This window comes from Mastomys coucha, unplaced genomic scaffold (genome assembly GCF_008632895.1).
Source record: "Mastomys coucha isolate ucsf_1 unplaced genomic scaffold, UCSF_Mcou_1 pScaffold7, whole genome shotgun sequence".
Lineage (NCBI taxonomy): Eukaryota > Metazoa > Chordata > Mammalia > Rodentia > Muridae > Mastomys > Mastomys coucha.
Window position 1 is genome coordinate 6,892,805 of NW_022196913.1, and position 22,023 is coordinate 6,914,827.

General features: G+C 42.3%; 1 protein-coding gene across 3 annotated transcripts in view; it reads right to left on the reverse strand.

Moving 5' to 3' along the window:
• The window catches only part of Taf3 (TATA-box binding protein associated factor 3), a 164,878-nt gene that overhangs the window by 10,039 nt on the left and 132,816 nt on the right, over positions 1-22,023 (reverse strand). For all 3 annotated transcript variants that reach the window (XM_031359430.1, XM_031359431.1, XM_031359432.1), the window contains one exon: positions 17,672-17,754. In XM_031359430.1, the coding sequence (XP_031215290.1) occupies positions 17,672-17,754 (83 nt within the window). The remainder of the gene's footprint in view (positions 1-17,671; positions 17,755-22,023) is intronic.

Consider the following 22,023-nt stretch of genomic DNA (forward strand, 5'->3'; position numbering starts at 1 on the left):
GAGGCAGAGAGAAGCCTGAGCAGAGGCAGAGAGAAGCCTGAGCAGAGGCAGAGAGAAGCCTGAGCAGCAGCTAGAGGAAAAACAACCACAGCAGAAGCAGCACTGCGAGGCTCTGGAAAGCAGAAGACAAAGATGCTAAAGAAAAACAAGCTCCAGTTTTGAAATGTTACAGAAAGAAAGCCAAATAAAGACACTCTAGTCAAATAAAATGTAAGAGCTTACTACCTGCAGGCTTGTACCGAAAGAAACTGTTTGGACTTTTACATTTTTAAATAAATTATTAAGAACCTTAATATTTACATTTTATAAGCTAAGTGGATAAATTAAAAAAAATTATTTAGTAATGGCTCAGTGGTTCAGAGCGCTGGCTGTTCTTTCAGAGGACTGGGGTTCAATTCCCAGCACCTACATGGCAGCTCACAACAGTGTGTAGCTCTAATCTCAGGGGATGTAATGCCATCTTCTGGCCTCTGTGGCTATTAGGCATGCACGTGGTACACAGACATATAATGCTGACAAAATTCTCAAACATACACAAATTTTATCTAATTTAATCTAATAATAAAAAGTGTTTTTAAAAGTAGGGGCTTAGGACACAATTCAGTGGTGTACTTGCTAAGTACAGCTGAGGCTCTGAGTTCAAGCCCAACCTACCACCAAAACTAGAGAGCTTAAAGGTTTGAATGAGGTCAGAGGAACAGCCCTGTGTGGGCCCAGCTGAGGTCCTAGAGAGAGCAAGCTGAGCAATGCTCAGCCTCTCTGCTTTCTCACTATGAATGCAATGTGAGCTTCTGGGGCCATGGCTTCCTGACCATGATGGACTGTAGCCTCAAACTCTCAAACTGTGACGCACAATAAGCCCATCTTTCTTCCCATTGCCTTTGTTCAGTATTTCGTCACAGCAATAAGAAAAGTAATTTTGATGTAACAAACAGCCTCTTTTAAAAATAAAAGTAACTTGAGCAAAGGACCTCGGAAGCAGAGCTGCACCAAGTGGGAAATGTGCCATGGTGGAAAGGTGAAGTGGTGACCGAATGATTTTACTGTGAAGACTAAAAAGCCCGGGATACACATAGTGCTGTAGGTTAGAGGAGGGACAGGTAGCTAGCATGGTGCTTCTGAATAGTTATTAAAACCATGATGGATAACCCTTTGGCCAACCAAGTAGGTAGGTCATGCCTTTAATCCCAGTAGTTGGGAGGCGGGGATAGGCAGGTGTGAGTTTGAGGCTAGCCTGGTTTCCATAGTGTGTTTCAGGACATTCACGGCTACAGACTAAGGCCTGTCTCAAAATACCACATTATATAAATAGCCATACACTTATTCTTATCAAAAAGAAAAAAATAGTTGTGATTAGTATATATGAAGATCCAAGTTTTCTAAAGAAAAAAGTACAAGCACGAATATTTGTGTGTAGTTACAAAAAAAGTTCAAAAGAATATGTGTGTGTAAACTATTTAGAAACTACCTTTATAAGCTGGGATTACAGGGTACTTTTCCTTTGCTTATCCATAATTATCATATAAATCTTGCAGTAAAAATAATGAAAAAGGCCAGGCAGTGGTGGTGCATGCCTTTAATCCCAGCACTTGGAAGGCGGAGACAGGTAGATTTCTGAGTTCAAGGCCAGCCTGGTCTACAGAGTGAGTTCCAAGACAGCCAGGGCTACACAGAGAAGCCCTGTCTCGAAAGGCCAAAAACAAAAAAAGAAAAGAAAAAGTAAAAATATACACATTTAGGTGTCTCTGGGAACTTAACACAATGATGGCTTGCCCAGTACCTTCTAGGGAAATGCTGGCCACATTTAGTCATACATAAATGGCATAGAGCCCTGGGTTAAGTCAAAGGGCTGCAAGCACAGGTGACTGCTATCACTGATGGAGTTTTCAAAGAATTTTTCTTTCGTTCTTTCGTTCCTTTGTTCCTTCGTTCCTTCCTTCCTTCCTTCTTTCCTTCGTTCCTTTTCCTTTCTTTCTTTCCTTCTTCCTTAAGAAAAATTATTTTATTATCTAGTTTTAGCAATATGAAAAACCACATAGGAGTGTACCATAGTCCAGGTTCTCAGAGCAGATCAGCTCTGTTTCAGCACTCGATTTAGTCACTGTGGAGATGGTTTTGGTCCTGGCTGCCCTTGCCCTCCTATTGACATGCACAGTAAGTTCCCCTTCAGAGCTTCCTGCTGAGTACCAGCATCTCCCAGAGAAAGCAATACCGCCCACAGCTGTGCCCCACAGTGGTTCTGCTGCTAACGTTACAGCTTTTGGAGGATTTAGTCACAGTGCTCTAACCGCTATAAACACTGGAGTTATTCATACAAATGTTCAGAAGGAGGGACTGTCAGAGGGATTTCTTTACCTGTTTCCCCACCACAAACAGAATGGGTCATGAGCTGTAATGAAAACTCATAGCTTGACAAGTCAATAAAGAGGCAGGCCGTGCCTCCCAGGCCCTGAGAGCCTCCAAGGTTAGAGGCAAACACAATTTGGATGTGTTCTGCACAGGAGGTTTAATGATCCTCATTATTCTGCTATTGTGTGCAAACACTATGAAACCAGTAATCTAAATTATCAGAGTCCAAATAACTGGCTACTCAAGTGCTCTTAGCTCAAAAGTTCCCTCACAATGGCTTACTTATTTACCTAACAGTGAATGGCCATTTTTAAATGACAACATGACACCACAAGGAAAAGCACCATAATCATGCCTAGGGATGGCATCTATGTGACCTTCTGAACATAGAAATTAGTCAATGGAGAAAAATCACTTTGAGGAAAAAGCATGTTGCTTAAATAGCAATTCACCTAACTTTCTTCTAAATACTTAATTTTAGATTTCAGACATCCCATCTGCCACAAGAAACATTCTCACATGTTAAATGAGCCTCTTTTCACAACAAATGTGGAATATTCTTGAGATTTTACAATACTATGGCTGTGAAACCTTGCAGTTGGCTTGTGACATGAATATGTATATCTATTCTTCCTATTTTTGCATTTTCACTTCTATGGAAAGCCCCAGATATACCTGGCCTAAATGTGGTAGTCAGTCTGGTGTGCACACACTGGCAGATTTACATACTATGAAAGTCACTCCCAGTGATCTCCAAGACCCCCTGAGTGCTCCATGCTCCCCTTCCCCGCTTTGGGGAAAGCCAGCTGTGGTGTCTGCGGTGCAGAAGCTGCCTTATGGGCTGGGTGAACTTAGACCCAGTCCTCATCGAGCAACTTCAAAGTGGAGTTGAAAACTGCTCAACCCTCAGAAGTCAGGGGGGAGGCCTGTTGTTTTAAACAGCTAAATTCCAGGCCTATTTGTTGTATGGGAATGGAAAACAAACACACCAAGTTTTCCATTTTTCTAGCTTCAGTATCTAGGCAAATATTCCAAACTTGGGAAGAATTCTATTTTAGAGTATCAGTACTTAAAATGCCAAACAGTGAGACAGTCATTTCCATATTTCGCGTTGATCAAATACCCAAAGACAATTATGAGAATCAGTTTTATGTTGATTCTTCAAATCAATCATTATTCCTTATTCTTCTTGATCCTCACAGCTCAAAATTTAACATTCGTATAATTATAAGACAACGATAAATGGATTTAATTCCTCGAGCTCATGGCTTGCCTCCTGAATATTTACATCGTCTCATAAAATGCGTATTTTATCTTGTCATAGCCCAAGTACACATCAAGTAGCAAACATTTTATCTTTTAATGCAGGCATGACCTATTTGAAAAATGAAACAAATTGCATGAAGTAATTAGAGAAGAACATCACCATTATAGAAACTTGTTTCCAAGGGAGAGGCCCAAATGATTATAGTTCTATTGTCAAATGTTCAAAATCTGTAAAATACCCTAAAAGGGCACCAACATTCAGATAAGTAATGAATTACGAACACTTCATCAGACTTGCAAGAAGACCCGGCAGAGCGATAAAGGACGAAGGAAAGCGAGGTGATGAGCTCTCAATAAGCCATGGGTCGGGAAGAAGCAAACACTCAGAAGCGAAAACTCTCTAAAGTCATGGCTCCAACTTTGGAGTCAGGTAAATAACCTCTGTATTCAAGAAAATTAACTTGTTTTTTAAGACAGGGCTCACTAAATAGCTCTGGCTGGCCTAAAACTTGGTACGTTTGCTAGATTAGCCTTGAAGGATCCACTTGCCTCTGTCACCCAAGTGCAGGGACTATAGGTGTGTGCCACCACATCTGGCTCAGAAAATGAACTTTTACAACTGTTTTAGAATGGAAAATAAGTAGAAATGAATAGATCCCCAAGTATGCCATAATGATGAGATAATAAACATTTCAGGAGATGAGGACGCTGGTATATTGTTCACACATCCATAGAAAAATGTAAGACTATATGCTGAGTGAGGTAATGCCATATTAGCTGTAGGCCAGGTCACTTCAGAGGCCTCTAAAGCAATACATTGCTATCGTTCCTGGATGCCCAGTAGAACTCCAGTAAGATTCCGCTCCCAAAGACATGTGCTCTGGATGCAGGACACTGAGAAACCAAGCTGGAACTGAGCAGGAAGTGCTATAGCTTCCTGCTGATGAGCATCATAATGCAGAAGATGCTATGCATGCTGTTGGTGGACAAGGGTCACTAGTGACCATACCTAGGTGGACACCTTCTATGCTACAATACTGTACTGCCTGGCAAAATATGCACCCTGGGTACAATGGTAGCACAAGGTATTCTGAGGGTAACCACTGTTTCTTGATTGGACTTAAGGCCAACTCTGTGGGAAGGATTTATGCTTGTCTAAAGCCTATGGCTAGGGATGTCACAGGCCCTAAATAGGGGAATCTAATACTGATGTTTTAACAAATGGACATATAGTTAAAGTGTCTTTAAATGCCCATGTTTATACTCATAGATTAGTGTAGCTCTCAGCCTTGGTCAGAAAAGCCTATGTTAGCAGTGGGCAATGGCACAGCAAGATTTATAACTGGTTAAAGTGCTAAGAGTAGTTAATGCTTTCTGTTTGACCCCAGACAGGACATCTAGGGAGCACTGTCGAGGAGGTGCAGGAGGACTCTAGGAACTGAATGGCAGAGAGGCATATGGGAGGACACTGTCTACTGGACACAGTGTGGCTGTGGCTGCCTGCAAGGAGCCTGCTCACCCCTGACTCCCTAACCCCCTACAGGAAGAAGGGAAGCAAGGATAGGAGCATGACTGGTTGGGAAGAAGGTGACTATCTTAGAGTTCTATGTTATGAAGAGACAGTATGTCCAAAGCATTTAACTGGGGGCTTGCTTATAGTTTCAGAGAGTTAGTCCATTATCATCATTGTGAGGGCAAGGTGGCACTCATAGTACTGAAGCAGTAGCTGAGAGTTACATCCTGATCCTTAGGTGAGAGAGAGAGAGAGAGAGAGAGAGAGAGAGACAGGCAGACAGACAGGGAGAGACAGAGGTGAGACAGAGAGAGGCAGACAGACAGGGAGAGACAGAGGTGAGACAGAGAGAGGCAGACAGACACTGGTGTGGGCTTTTCAAACCTCAAAGCATACCCCAGTGATATGCTTCTTCCAAAAAGCTTATAGCCTCTCCAACAAGGTTATAACTTCCAATCCTTTCAAACATATGAATGTGTGTGTGTGCGCATGCATGCGCGCATGTGCTTGTGTGGTGTATGCATGCTTGCAGGTATGTGGAGGCAAGAGGTTGAGGTCAAGCTTTTTCTACAACTGTTTCTTTTTGTGACGGGGTTACCCACTGAACCTGGCTATCAAGCTGCAGAAATCCTCCTACCTCCCCTTTCCAGACCGAGGATTACAGTTGTGTGCCACCATGCCCAGCCTTTTACAAGGATGCTGGGGATCTGACCTGAGCCCACACGTTTGCATACTAAGCACTCTGGCCACACTGGTTCTCTTTCCTTTACAAATACATCTATTTTCTAGATCTGTCCCTTGTGAAGGCGTAGAGGTTATGACATTCTAGTAGCAGTGGGCACCTCTATAGTGTGATTCTACTCCACTGATACAATCAGTGTTCTCTGAAGGAATGGTTAATTTGAGGTCTGTGGAAATGACCAGTAACACATAGGAAATACATGAAAGCCATTCAACATTAATGAGGTTGTATTGAATCTAACAGACAACATGAAAGAACTTCCACTGGACAAGACAGGATAATTTGAAAATGAACATGATAAAGGAAGAAGAAAAGGAGAAGGAAAGAGGTGGGGATAAGGTGGGGTGGGCAGAGACAGACCAAACCCAACCATCATTACTAGTGCAATTCTGGATCAGCTCCACCAACTCCTTCCTCTGAAGAGAGCGACAGGAGGAATTTAGTCAGCATTTCTCATCCTGTTCCTGTTTGATTTATACTTCAAAATAACCAAATAAAAGTACACTTTCATTAAAGGATTTCAGTTAATAAATAAAGAGATGGTCAGATTTTTTTTTAAAAACCAGCATTTCACAAGGTCTAATGAAATGACTGATTTAATATTATTTAAGGGTATGAAGCTTATCATGTGCCCTCTGCTGAGACAAAGAACACTAGAGTTGGAGAGATGGCTCAGTCGGGTTCCCAGGTAGCTCACAACCACCTGGGATTCCAGTTCCAGGGAATCCCACACCCGTAGCCTCTTCAGGCACTAGCATTAATGTGCACATATCCACATGTGAATACACAGTATGCTCCTTCATGCATAAAGTAAATCTTAAGGAAGTGTTATCTTTCTTTTCCTTTCTCTCTCTCTCTCTCTGTCTCCCTCTCTCCTTCTCCCTCCCTCCACCCCCCTCTCTTTTGAAACAGGGTTTCTCTGTGTAGCCCTGGCTGTTCTGGAACTTGCTCCATAGTATAGACCAGGCTGTCCTCAGACTCATAGACCCATCTACCTCTGCCTCTCAAGTACTGGGATTAAAGGTGTGTACTTTAATCCTCCACCTCTACCCAGAGAGAAGAGCTCTTTCATCATTTAGTTTTTAAACTGAATAATGGTGATATTTAAAGTACATGTGCTGACAGACATATGAGTACTTGGACACAGAAAGATAGCTCATGCTTTTAGAGAGGCCAAAATAAAAAAAAAAAAGCAGAAAGGATAATTAGACATTTTTATAAGGCTCTGTGACAGTAACCTAAATTTATAAGGCAGATGTTAATTTCCTTATGTTTATTATAAACTAAAATAAAATGAAAACAAAAAAGTAGAAAACCATTGTGCTGTACTTCATGGCTTTGAATGGCTTGCTGGTGGCAGAGCACTTGTGCCTGTAGAGCAGGGGGAGCACTTGTGCCTGCAGAGCAGGGGGAGCACAGCCACGTGGCACCCACGTGGCACTTGGTGACTGACTTACTCATGCTCTGCACCTTAGTGCAAGCAGACGATCTTGGAGCATCACGTACACAGTGCTGTTCTGTACTTCAGCAAAACTTACATGTCCATGCTCATATAGCCAGTACCTCCCAGCCAAGTCATAAGATATGCTAGAGCCATGCTCCAAACCAGCCTCCTGTCCAACACCAGCAAGTGATCTAATAGTTGAATGAGAATAAAAGTACATGAAATGCCCATGATCTAGTTATGGCGGGAGTGGGAGCAAAGCTACAGAATAGCGTATATGATAATTCCATTTTGAAATAGACTCTGTGGACACAGACACAGTGTGAATGGTCAGAGTTAACTTGTAGCACTCAGGCCTCTTCTATCACGTGGGTTTCTGGGCTTAAACTCAGGCCATAGAGCTTGATGGCAGGTACTTTACCATCAGAGCAGTCTCACTGGCCCACAGTTAACTCTTAAAAGAAAATATGGACCATATTATTTTTGCAATCAGAAGAAAGAAAAAAATGTCAATTATTTCTACAAATAGCAGTACTGTTTAAATGATTTTTAATACAAGAACCCCCGATTTTACACAAAAGACATAAAATGCTGAGGTACCACAGGAGATGGTCATTTTGTGTTCAGGTCTAAATATTTGGTACAAATGAGCTTGTTTGTCCAGCATAGCATTATAGAGTAAACATAGTATCCCAATTCTACTACTCAGTCTTAGCTTTGTTTAAAGTTCTTCTAAGACATACAGTGGCTTGAGAAGAGAGGCCCCAGGCTCATCATCAGCATGTAAGAAACAAGAGGAACCAGTGTGGAGGACACCATTGTGGTTTGCTTTTTTAAAATACGCTTGACAATGACATTGGCAAAATGACAATGACAAAATTTTCTGGGAGGTAACTGGGTTAAATACTATGAACAAAAAAGGTTTGTAATCATCACTGCTTGACTGAAACATAAAGAGCAAGTACGAATCGAGTGAGGGATGGGAGCAAGTGAGGAATGGGAGCAAGAAAGGAAGATGTGTAAAGAAAAGGGAGTACATACAAGAAAGCAAAAGGGATGGTCAGAGAACAACCACTGACAAGCAGGGAGAAACTGGGGTGATAATGAGTCTCATGGGCAACAGGGCCCTGAAGGGCAAAGAGAAGTAACACTCCTAGGATACTGAGCCTGCTCTCTGCACCAGTCCAGTAACAAGTTACAGCAGCTTTGCAAATGAAGAGTGTGAAAAAGCTACCTGGAAACCTATGATCCTCCAACTCAAGGAAATAATTCAATTAGAGAGGAGACAGTAGGTGGCCCTGCTGTTGAAGCACTACTCACTTCAGTGGCAGAGCACAGAGAAATCACCCTTGACTAACCAGAAACGTCTCCCTGATGGCTAGCTTACAAAGTATCAGAAGGTGCTATGCAGGGGGAACAAAAGCCATTAGTGGTCTTTCTCAGCACTAGACCCTGCATTCTAGAACACTGGCCTGCTGGCAAGATGCACCCACTGGTGTAATAGTGGCATGACAGCTCCATGTGTAACCAACTGCATTCTGAGCACATACAGGTCTGTTCTGCAGGAGGGATGATTTCACGCCTACTGTTGTAAATCTGCTCCAAAGGTGGGAGTAGGTCACAGGACTGTGGAGGTCATAGGTCTGGGGGTTTGGGGGAAACTATCGCTATTTAGCTAAATTGTAATGCTGTCAAACTGTGTTCTAAATACTTAAGTTGATACTCACAGATTTATACTGCTTTCTGTTTGGTTAGAGAAGATTCTTTTGGCAGTGGGTGGTGCTTAATGCTGAAACTCGTAACTGCTTAAAGTACCAAATTTAAATTAAGAACAGGCCATCTATATCCATCTCCTATCAAAGGTTTAGAGAACTTCAAGAGGAGGGGATGGAGAGAATGTAAGGGCTGGTAGATGGAGAGACAAGCTAAGAATGCTGATGCTGAATATGACATGACTGTTGTACATATCAATTCATAGCATTACGGTTGTCTGAACAAAAGTAAAACAATTGAAAGGACTGTATAGGAAGAGGCCCTCAAGGACCCACCCAAAGCTGAGGAGCTATTGGTAGTTGGTGGCTGCTGGGGAGAAAGTCACTCTTCTTTGAGGACATGGGATGGGGTGCTTATGATGGCCACATACATACTCATGGACATATGGGAGACATTAACTCAGTTCTGAGGATTATTAATAACCAACCAGTCAAAAGGACCGGATGGTGGGTGGGAGATGGCATGGGGCATTATCCAGAGTTGGAGGGAGTGGCAGCTGATAGATATGGTCAACATTCATGGGAATGGCGCATAGAACTTTCAAAAAATAGAAAGCATTCTCTAAATGGGAAGCTACAGAAGTTCCTTGAGTAGAAAGCAGGATGCAGTGGGCCGAAGAGTTAAAACAGCGTAAAGTGATCTGAAGGGGTGTTCTCAGATTTCCCTGATAGACTGAAGCCTGGGGAAGGCATGGGGAAGGCATGGGGAAGGCATACGAAGATGAGGCTGAGAGCAAAACAAGAGAAAAAGGAAAAGACAGCCGAGAGCCAAGGAAACATGAGAGAGAGAGGCCCCAGAGCAAGTGGGAGTTGTAGGCTGACAAAAGGCACAGGCAGAGACTGGCCTGTAAGGGTCGTGAGATGCTGCTCCAAGGTCTTTGTTGGAGCCTGGAAGACAGGCTGAGAGGCAATGTGACATGTGATTCTGGACCCCCAGAACAAACCTGAACACTCAGGCCACAAGGCCTGCCAGTTCTGTATATAGAACTAAGGCCACACTGTAGGAAAAAAGGGTAAACTTTATCCCAGAGCCCATGTTGTGATGTGGGACTCCATTTTATAAACTACCGAGGGAGGTGTGGAAAAGGTGAAGAAATAAGTATTCCATGTATCCAAAATCTCTATGCAAGTATCTGAGTCTACCACAGGACAGACAGGAAACACAGATGCAAATGATGTAACGGGAGGGCTAAACGTTTCTATTCCTACACATCTATTGTTTTATGAAGACCTGAACTGTGAGCAGGTTGATCTTTAGGAAGAATTATAATCAGATAGTAGCCGAAAGGTTACCATGATACAGCTAAATTATCTCTGCCAGTCACAGGTTAAAGAACATTTAAATTCTGGAAGTTCACATCAGCTTTTTTTTCCAGATAACAAATCTTAAGTACCTTCCTATATTCATTCAATTAGTGATGTTGGGCCTTGATAAAGTTGTGGAGAGAAACTTTCCAACTATCATTCAAATCATATCTAAAAAGGTGGTCATAAATATTTTAAAACCTAAGTGAACTAATAAGACCTAGACCCATTAAGGATAAGATCTTTTACAACAAATTAAATAAAACAATTTATTGAAGTCTGGACTCCAGATAAGCTAGATTTACTGGCTGACCTTTTATTCATTTAAGGAACAAAATTAGCTCTAATTGCATTAGAATGGAATTCAGTAAATTTTCCTCAGTCTTCTAATGTGGCATCCCTATAAGGCCTGCTGTAATTGTTTACAAGCAAGATGGAAATGCTTTGATTGTAATCTTTCCACTTGTTTTACTGGGTCATAAAAGCATTTCCCCAAACCCAAAGCTGGTTGTTCTGACAGTACACTAGTTTTTCTCTTAAATATATGTACTACATTTTTGGTGTTTGTGAGCAAACTACTATGCCCTAGAAGAAGAAATTAAATTTAGGCTTCATCATAATCCTAGGTCAGTGTAAAGAAGAGTAATGTAATACATGAAGACCAGAGCTTTCTGGAAAACCAAAAAACCAAAACCCTAGAAAATAGTTGATGATCCAAATAAACAGGCGCCTGACTGACTGTGATAAGGAGCTGCACAGGACCTCACGGGCCTCAGTCAGTCACGGGGCAGCCAGGAAAGCCTCCAGGAACAATGGTTAGCACTGAAACGAGGAGCCGCACAAACACAGCAGGTGTGCAGCTTGGTCTTCGTCTGAGTCCTGGACGAACAACTGGAGTGGGGCTGCCCGAAAGGCTGTTGCCTGTTGGTGGGATATGTTCTAGCTGGGCTGCCTTGTCTGACCTCAGTGCGAGAGGAAGCACCTAGCCTCACAGAGACTTGAAGTGCTAGGGTTGGAGGATACCTGGGGATGGAGGAGAAGGAGAGGGGGAAGGATTGTGGAAGGGAGTTTCTGGGAGGGGGGATGATGAATAAGTAAAAAAAAAAATTAAATTAAATTAAAAAAAAACCAGAGGTCACTTTAATGCTGCAGACACAGTCTTTTTAAAAATTCAAACTGCATTTACAAAATCTAAGTATGGTCAGGCTTAGGACTTTGTCACTGCTTCTGTTATACTCTAAAGTCTGGGAGAAAACTAGGGAATGTCTCCGTTTCCATAGTAAGTTCCCGAGGGCAGGGCAAAAGAAAGACAACTCATGGTGCCTCAATTAAAAATCAAAATCAAACCAAACAGTTTTGTTTCTGTTTTTTGTGAAAGGGGAAAATAGTGACATGAGAAAGTCCAGAGGCCGTCCCCGGCTGCAGGGCCGTGCGGAGCACTTCTGAACTCTGGTGCTCAAGCACACGCTGTGGCTGAGCCTTCCGCCTGCCTTTCTCTAATGGCCACCAAGGCATCTTTCCTCTTCCGCGCCTGTCCCCTGTTTTTGGTGAGAGCCCATCTTCCTTCTGGAGCTCCCCTCCGCCCACTGCTGACAGGGTTTTGCTACAAAGCACAGGCAGGTCTCAAACCTGCAGTAATCCTCCTGCCTCATCTCTCTAGTGGAAGGAATTACAAGCAATGTCTACCATGTATACTGTCCCTAGCTACATTTTAAAACAGAAAGATGTCTATTTTCCTTGAAAGTATTGTTAAATGGTTAACTTTGTATTTCCTTATGATTATTCTATTTCTCTTGTCAAAAGTTTGGCAACAGAAAGACAAGTATCTAGATCTATTTTATGTTTTAAAATATCAAGCCTTCTGTTTTTTGATCAATAAGCTTCAGCTCTAATTTTCAGTGTATGGAACTAACTGAGAAACAACAACTATTACAAGTCCCCACTTCTGCAAACCTGTAGCAAGCCCAGGGTGGCCTAAGCAAGAGTGCATCTGTTTCGGCACCTCAGTCAAGATCGGGCTGGGGAAGGAAGACACTCTCAGGAGTGGAGAAATCCGCCAGTCACCACTGGGAATCAGATGTCAGCAGAATGAAGTCACCAGTAAGTAGTCAAGCAGCCCCAGTACCTCACTCAAACCCAACCAGAAAACTGGGTGAAGCCCGGAAACAGAATATACCATGCAAACTCTGAGAGGGAGCTGTGCTCACTGGGGGCAGACACGGAGGAGCTGAGGAGGGAGGTGCGTGAACTCCTTATCAGGAGTCTCTCTGTAGGGAGTGTAGCCTAGCAAATGGAAAAGGGCAGGCACACAAAGGCTGGGTCAGATGGCCACAGTCCCTAGCCCAGGTCAGGGCCAGCCTAGGCTACTTAGAGAGATCTTATGTGAGAGTGGGCTGGGACGTGTAAGATACTCCCTCTAGCATCTGTGATAGCACAGCTTTAAGGGGGGCATTTGCAAAATGTGAGGGAAAATGGTTATTCTCCATCAGTAGTCACCCTCAAAGTTTGTACAAATTTCTATTACATTTTTATTAATACTTTACAATGATAATATGGAAAATTACCTTTTTCTATGAGGCATAACTGAATTTTGAATTATATAAATATTCAGATGTTTAAACTTAGGAAACCTGTAGGCACTATTCTGTCATGTTTCTTTCTTGACAGTTGTTTTTAATCTTTAAAAATTATTTATTTATTTATTTATTTATTTATTTATTTATAGCTCTGACTGCCCGAATTTGCTAGGAAGACCAGGCTAGCATCGAATTTATAGAAACCCACTGCTGTTCCCTCCCAGAGTACACTATCATACACAGCTTCTCTCTACAAAGAGGCCGCGTTCCTAACAAACTCTGTTATTTTACTTTGCTCTGTGTTCTTCAGGAAGGACCTAGGATGATGCCTAGTCATCCAGTTAGCCATCTCTTTTAAAGCAGGCCAGCAAACAGTAAGGTCAGGATGACAAACAGCTGAACACTGTGCTGTCCCTGAGTACCATGCATTGCTTGTCACACCTGCTGGGGAAACCCCAGGATCCTGACCAGCAGAGCGCTAGGCTCCTGGGCAAGTTGAAAGGCCAGCATAACTGTAAGCCTAGACCCTTTAGCAGTGGCCTTGAACATGTGACTTCCTCATTCACACAGCTGAGACTGGAGTGCTCCTGTTTCCTCTTCAGTGTAGACTGGAGGGAACTCTGGGGGTCTTAACACTGTCAGGAAGAGTACTGGCATCCTAGAACCCTCTACAAGACTGTTTTGAGGGACGAGAGACTAAGGGAAACAACTGCTGCTGCCTTGCTCTGAGGAGCGCTAGCAGAGAACAGAGTACCCTCTCTAACCACAAAGTACTTGTGTGGGTCAAGGGCAGAAGACCTAAGTTCTTCAAGACTTAGAAACTAAAGATTGTCTTAAGGATCTTCTGTCGAAAGGGTATAATTTGAATCTTGTAAAGATTTTTCTTTCTCTCATAATTTCAAAAGACTTGGTCCTTCAGCAATAAACAACCCCCTAACACACAGTCACGAGGAATATATAGGTTCACTTGTTTTTGAATATCCACGTGCTCATTAATTTTACCTTAAAAGAGTATTAGCTGGCCCCCAGGCCAATTCAGACAATAAGTGAACACACACTGATACGACTCTAGCCTGTCCCCAAGTGTACAGATAGGAAGTGATGGAACAAGGTATGTTCAGGGGAGTGTCTCATGTGCCACCATAAAAGACGGATAGAAGTTAAATGTTACCCACTACTTGTGTGACATAACACTATTTTTAATTTTTAATTAAACATTTTCTGTGTATCGGCACATGGGTGCAGACCCTCTGGACCTAGAGCTACAGGTGACTGCAAGTCACCTGATGTTCATGTGAAGAGCTGAACTCTGGTCCTCTGCTAGAGCAGCAAGTGCTCTTAACTGCTGAACCAACCCTACAGCTCCACAGAAGATTTCTTTAAGCTTTTCAGTCATTTAAAACCAGAAGAACCATTCTTAGCTTACAGGTCATATAAAAGCAAGTAGTAGGCTGAATACGGCTCATTGACTGCAGTTTACTAACCCCTAACTTATATCTTCCCAACCCCGAAAAATATTCAATGAATTTCTATTTAAATGAAATTCTGTTTGACTTGAGCCCCTACCTCCCTCTGATTTAAAGTTGACATGCAATGTGTTACACTTACTGTTTTTGTGCAGTACACTTTGATGTCTGCTTTGGTCAAATAATTAGCTGTTCATGTACCATGGCAGTTATTTTCTAGGCATCTACAAGTTACCTACTTCTGAACATAATTTGCCTAGAATCCAGGCTATCCTAATTTCCCTCAAGCTGGACATTTTGTTCCAGAGTAATAGGATCCAGTCCTTGCTTCTTCCTATCTCTTAGGAATATGAACGATTTATTGAAAGGTGAAAACAGAACAGACAGCCAACAGAATTACCAACAGGCGCTTCAGGGCAGAGAGATGAATATAACCAGCAATGCCTTTTTAAATCTTAATTCTCTAAAGGGAAGAAGCCAAGCTTCTTTGTAGGAGTTAAGACGGTACTGATGAAATATGAAGAAAATAGGAATTAAATATGAATTGGTAAAAGCATCTTTTGAACGATGAACAAGAACATTTCCCTTTGAGAGATGAGACAGTATACAGAATTTCCAAGGAGAAGGTATTTCCTAGAGCTTGCCCATGTTGGTAAGTGCAGCTGCTGAGCTGGAAGCTGGTTCAGTCTGATCTTCCTAATTGAGCTCAAGCAGAATTCAAATAGTTTTGAAGATCTTCTGTTTGTCAGCAGTAAGACCCCACCCGCCACTTAGGTCTGTACGGGCACAGCAGAGAATGACATGGCACTCAGTCAGAGAATGGACTCTGTCCTTCAGCTCTTCCTTTCTTGAGCATAGACTGTTTTTGTGAAAGATGATGTTGGCCTCTATCTTACCCCATCATAATCTTGAGGGATTTCTTTACTGAAGGACATTTAGCATTGAGAGAGCAAGCTCTAAGATGAAGTGAACTGATAACAGTGATCTCCTGCACTGTAAATCCTGTCCAGGTCTGGGGAGATCACGAGCCCTAGGTGGTGGTGGTGGTCTTCCACTACTGTCTTACTAAAGGGATGCACTGTCAAAAGGCCTTGTAAATATCTGTGCTTACACCATGGGTTAGTACTGCTTTGTTAGGTCTCAGAAATGAATGGCTAATGGAGGCGTCTCGTAAGGTATCAAAGCAGAGGCTTGCCAGCTCTCCCAGCATTTTCTACAGTACCCATGGCTCCTCCCAGCCCTTGTCATCCAGGCCCCTACCCTGAACCTCTCCCTCCCAGGGGCCAGGCTTCTGCCTTGCTCCTCTCAGCCTGCTGCCTGTATAGCTCAGCTGTGTGGGCTAAGGAGCTGCCCTGGTCTCTTGGCCAGGAGTCCCCGTCTTGCTCAGGGTTTGCTTTAGTATGGGCTCTTCCCTCGGCCTGCTTTCTCCCTTATATCCACAATAAAAGTCTTCCCTGTACTTTAGGAGGAGGCCTGTCCTACTTCTTTCCTTTATTTCATTTCTTCATCCACTTTCAACCTTGGTCAGACAAGCTTCTTTCTGTAGTGGGCAGCAGTCAGCATAGAGACTTATAACTTATAACTTATAATGTGCTGAGAAGTGACTGAGCCCTAAGTGAGCCATCGACATCACATGCATCCCTCTCCACCAAGGCTTATGGAGTGTTGTGGAAGAGGCAGAGAGAGAACATAAGAGCTGTACGTGGGCTATGAAAGGTAGTAGCTCACAGCAGTCAATTGCAAGCTCACAGCATTCCTGCCAGCATTCCAGAAGGAAGAGGAGGGGCTCACTAGGCTCCACCCAGAGCTGAGGAGCCACTGTCAGCTGACTGCTGGGGTAGAGGGTGTCATTTTTCTATGTGGGTAAGACAGCAGGTAGGCTGCTTTTGCTCCTGTGGATGGCCCCAAGCCCACACACATGAAAGCAGCCATACCTGGACTGGGGGTTACTCAAAGGAAACAGAACAAAAGGATGAGGATGTGAGGGAGGGAGGCGGGGCTAGGCTCTGAGCAAGTGTGATGGGACTGGGTTGCATGTGATCAAACTGCATTGCATATGTGTATTAAAGTGTTGAAGAAATAAAAATAGTAAATGAAAATTTCAATTAAAAAAAAACAAAACTTCCAGTTTTTTGTCTTGTTTTGGTTCTGGAGATAGGGCCTTGCAATTGTGGACCAGGCTAGCTTTGAATTCTTGACTACCCTGCTTCATTCTCCCAAGTGCTTGAGTCCTAGACAGGACCATCATGCTCAGTAAGCACTGTAGTCTTTACTCAACAAATGCATTCTTAAGTCTTCCTCCCATTTTTATGCTGAACTTGAGCGGAAACACAATGTCCCCATGCCTTCTCTCTAATATCTGACTGCTTTTGAAGCAAACTGCTCTACTTTCACATTTACTGGGAAAAAATAAAATAAAATAAATAATAAACTCACGAATTTCACTGAAATGCCACACATAGTGTGCTGTTCAGAGCAAGTATTTCAAGACAACTTACTGTATTGGGAGTCTTTGAGAACACTGTAGGCCTTAACACTTCCTCAAAGGATGAGTGAAGGAAAACAATTTCCTTTAAAAAAAAAATGGGGTTTTCTTCAGGCACCCCTACGTATGTGGTGTGCACACACACAGGCAAAATATACATACACATAAAATTTACAAACAATATTAGAAAAAGGAAGACAGCCCAATAAGATGATTTGTGAAGATTCCTATAAATGGTAAGCCTGAGATTTAAATTCTTCATTTTCTCTTAAGAGCAAACACAACTGAGTCAATGGCTGGGCTTCCAGCTGTCAGTCACATACCCTTTCCCTAAGTCAGCAGACATCTTTGTTTTACTGGCACCGGATAAAGCACAGACCACCTCATTTTCTATTCTTCATCCCAGTGACAGATGATGTGCTCTGGGAAGGTCTAACACTGCACCCATGTGTGTGAAGTGTGGTGGTTAATACATCACTACACGATCTCTTATTTTTCAGATAGCTAGGACCTCAGATAATCTGCAGTAATACTGCCATATATTAACTTTTAAAAAAGAAAAGGCAGGGGTGGAGAATGTGGGATCCTATATGTTAAACAAAGATAAAGGCATTTACCTGGAGGAAGAAGTCAATAAAACTTGATAGCAAAGAGTTCCTGGTACAGACTCTATTCATAGGTTTGGCAGAGTCCTAATATGTTTGGGCAGCATGGAGAAAGAAGGTCTCACCAATTCCCAATGTTCATACTTACATCTTGTCCTGGCCAGCACCAACTCGCAGAGTCAACCTGGGAATAACTGGACTTGGGGCTGGGATGACGGGCTCCACTTTTACCTGTGGAAATTAGTACATTAGTTAGAAAAAAAGAATTCTCCCAAAAGTATTCCTTCTCTTGTACGTCCCCACTCCACAAACCTAACAAAGCCACTTGAAATTCTGGATAAAAAACCATGGCTAGTGAGCGGTCTGTGTGTAGATGTGTGTGTGAGAGGCCAGAGGTAGAAACGGTGTCTTCCTGGATCATTATCTACCTTTTCTGAAGACTGCTTTCTCACTGAAGTGGAACCTCATCAATCTGAGGGGTACCGGTGTCCAATGAGATTCAGGGTTCCCAGTGTCTCTCTGTCTTGCCTCTCTGTAAGCTCCAGGTGCATGATACTGTTCTCTGCTTTTTACTGGGTTCTGGGCACCTAACCTCAGATCCTTATGGTTGGAGTACATCAACTGATCCTTCTCTCAAACCCATTCCATGTTTTTCAATAACTGTAAGGCTACTTCACACACAACAAAGTCTATGAACTTTATTTACTTTACATTACTTGGCAGTTGTTTCTGGCTTATTGATTTGTGTTCACTTCTTTGGTTTCATTGTACTGTTTTACATACAAACACATTCACAAACACAAAGTGATACCACAGCTTCTGAAAGGTTTTTACATAACCACCAGATTTTTATTTGTTTTTAAAGGTTTATTTTATTTTTTATTTTATGTATATGTCTTGCCTGCATGTATGTTTGTGTGCCACATGTGTGCCTGGTGCCTGTGGAGGTCAAAAGGGGGCATCAGATCTGTTGGAACTGCAGTTACAGACTACTGGGCACCACCATGTGCATGCTGAGAACTAACCCTGGGTCCTCTGGAAGAGCAGCCAGTCCTCCTAACCACTGAGCCTTCTCTAGAGCCCCGTAATTGCCAGACTATGTATGTATGCCACACTTTCTCATTTTAGAAAGGATTTATGATAAAGGTAATGACTCTTGAGAAAGTTGAGGACTTCACAAATATTTGAGCTATTAGTCAGAAAGACTATTAGCTATTAGTCAGAGCATGACATTACATGGTCTCTTGACAGTTATGATCTTATGGTATAATACATATTTTGAATAAACAACTACGCAAAATTTCTACAGTCCCAAATTTTTATCTTTTTCAGTGGTAATTGACTTGTCAGGAGGTTTTTAGTGGGATAATTCTTTGTCATGTGGGACAGTCCCAAGCACTGACAGATGTTTAATTTGTCCTGGAATACTGCAAACCTGTATGTCACTTTAACCCTGACATCTGTCTACAAATACTGACTTACATATCTGTAGCCCAAGAATGAAACAGTAATGAAAGCATGTGGGGGCTGTAGGGGAAATGGATATATAAAATACTGTTCAGTGTGTTATATCATGCAAGTATTTGTATATGTGCATATATATGCATATGTTCTATCTGCAGTTCATTTACAAACCTATCATCACATAAGTTTGTCAGATTATTCTCTTGAACACCACAAGGCATGTAAGGGCACACTCAATAAACATCTGTTGAATTAATGCTTATCTGAACATAGATCCAACTCCTATCACTCAGTTACTACATTCCTCTTCCAGAATCAACCTAAAGCACTCAATGAAAGTGAGGGACATTTACAAAACTTATGACTTTATGGTAGCCTTTAATACTATTCATTTATTTGGATGTCCACTTCACTCAAATACCACTGAAGTCATGTGTTTTGTTTACTGTTATTTCTCAATGTCTATCACAGTGACAAGTAAGTGCTTAAGAAACAGTTGAATTTTGAATATGAAGCAAAGATTCCAAACCATCATTTTTTCAAGATCCTCCCACAATTTCTTTTTTGTTTTTCCTTAGCAAAAAAGATATAAATATTGAGGCCAGAGGTAGGTGGTTCCTTTATTTCCCATGAATGTACAAACGTCTCAGGCCCTAAGTATAAAGCCCATCTCTTCTACATTTCTTGAGACTCTTCTCCCTTCCTCAGCATAATGTACAGAACATCAAGCCTCTTGACTTCATAATTATTCTCATTAAACTTATTTTTAAAAAGATTTATTTAATGTCTATGAGTACACTGTCACTGTCTTTAGACTCACCAGAAGAGGGCATCGGATCCCATTACAGATGGTTGTGAGTTACTATGTGGTTGCTGGGAATTGAACTTAGGACCTCTGGAAGAGCATCCTTAACTGCTGAGCCATCTCTGCAGCCCTCTACTAAACTTTTAAATGTGCTAAATTCTTATCTTCAAAAACTCATCTTCTCTTTTTCTCTGGCTAACAACCTTTTGCTATTCTCTTTACTGTTACTTATTGTCTCCTGCTTATCACTTATTGTTTGTTTCTTCATTTTTTTATTCATCCTGTTAGAGACAGGTCTCACTGCACAGTCCTTGGCTGGCTAGAACTCATCATAGATACTACATTGGCTTCAAACTCACAGAGATCTGTTCTCCTCTGTCTCCCAAGTGTCAGAAGAAAACACCTGCACTACCTCACTTGTTGGAGCTTGTATTTTAAAAACAAAGCTGTTGCACTCTGCCTTAAACAGCAGGTACACACCACTGACTACCTGTTGGACTGTGCACTGCTTGGCCTGTTTCTTTTCTTTGTGTTAGCTGTAACTTAGACTTGCGCAGTATTTTAAGGAATCACCTGAACACCCTCCAACTGATCTTCACAACTCCACAGTGCAGGTGTGGAGGGCAGACTCTCCCTACATAACAACTACTCAGAAACAATCCAAGGTTTGCTTAGGGATGCAAAATTAGTAAATATATCATGCAGATCCAAGCTTCCTGACACAAAATCAAAATACAATACCTTGGGACATTTTTGGGGTCTTTGTATATGCATATCCTAAATGGAGCTGCTCTCTTTCTTTACCAAGGTATCTTATAGTATCTTATAAGCACTTGTATCAGTCCTAGGGCTAGCTGTAAGGCATTTTTCTGTATGGGAGGATAGTGAATTTATGTGAATTTGAGATTTAGTTTGGCTTTACCTTTATTCAGCTAAACAGCAGGATTTTTAACATGAATGATCTGACCAGTGACATGAACCAAAACATGGGCTACTTAAGACTTACTCCAAAAGTTAAATGAAGCAGAGCACAGTGGTATATGCCTTTGATCCCAGCACTCGGGAGGCAGGGGAAGGTGGATCTTTGTGGGTTCAAGGCCAGCATGGTCTACACAGAAAGTTTTACAAAAGCCAGGGATACACAGAAAAACCCTGTCTCAAAAACAAACAAACAAACAAAAACAGTTAAATGATGTGTACAAAGCAGGCAAACAAAAATGGAAATATAAAAAGTCAGATTCAGGATGGTAAGAATGTATCTTGAAAGCAACAGTATTCCACCCACTGATAGGATTTTGCTCCCTCAGTTCATCTGTAAACATGATACTCAACATTGCCTACACATCTCTCGTAGTAAAAGAAGGAACTATTAACTACACGATGAAGCAGACATGAACCAGGACTACTTCAGGCAGCTAGGATAAATGGAAACTCTACCCAGAAAGCAGCCAAATACTTTAATTTCAGTCAAAAAAGTGAAGTCCTGTTTGTCTTGAAAAGCAGTCCGGAAGTACAGAGAAAGAGGAGTAAGACCGGTTTGCTCAACGGAAAGAGATTAAGAAGGATGCTAATGTTATAAAGAAAGTAAGCTTTCATGCTTCCGGTCTCTCTGGGCTGATGCCCTGAGCAGACCTTGAGCGCAAGCTCTGCAGCCAGTCCCACAACACCCAGAGGAACCTCCACTCTCAGGCTCTCTTAACACGCCCAGGATCAGAGGTGAGGAGGACACAACATCTGTCCCAACACCAGGAGTAACTGGGACCAGCAGGACCCAGGCACACAGGAACTCTGCCAGCCTAATGGCTCAGGTTGCTTCCAGTCAGTCTGGGCCAGCTGGTGCCCTGAGCAGACCTTGGGCGCAAACTCTGCAGCCAGTCCCAAAGCATCCAGAGGAAGCTCCACTCCCAGGCGCTCTAATAAGCCCAGAATCACAGGATCCCAGAATCACAAGATCACAGAGAGAGCTTGACTCTGACAAGTTCTGACACAACCAGGATCACAGGAAGGACAGGCTCCAGTCAGATTTAGCAAGAGCAGGTAGCACTAGAGATAACCAGATAGTGCGGGGCAAGCATAAGAATATAAGTAACACAAACAAAGTTACTTGGCATCATCAGAACCCAATACTCCCACCATAGCAAGTCCTGGACACACCATCATGCCGGAAAAGCAAGATTCAGATCTAAAATCACTTCTCATGATGATGATACAGGACTTTAAGAAAGACATTA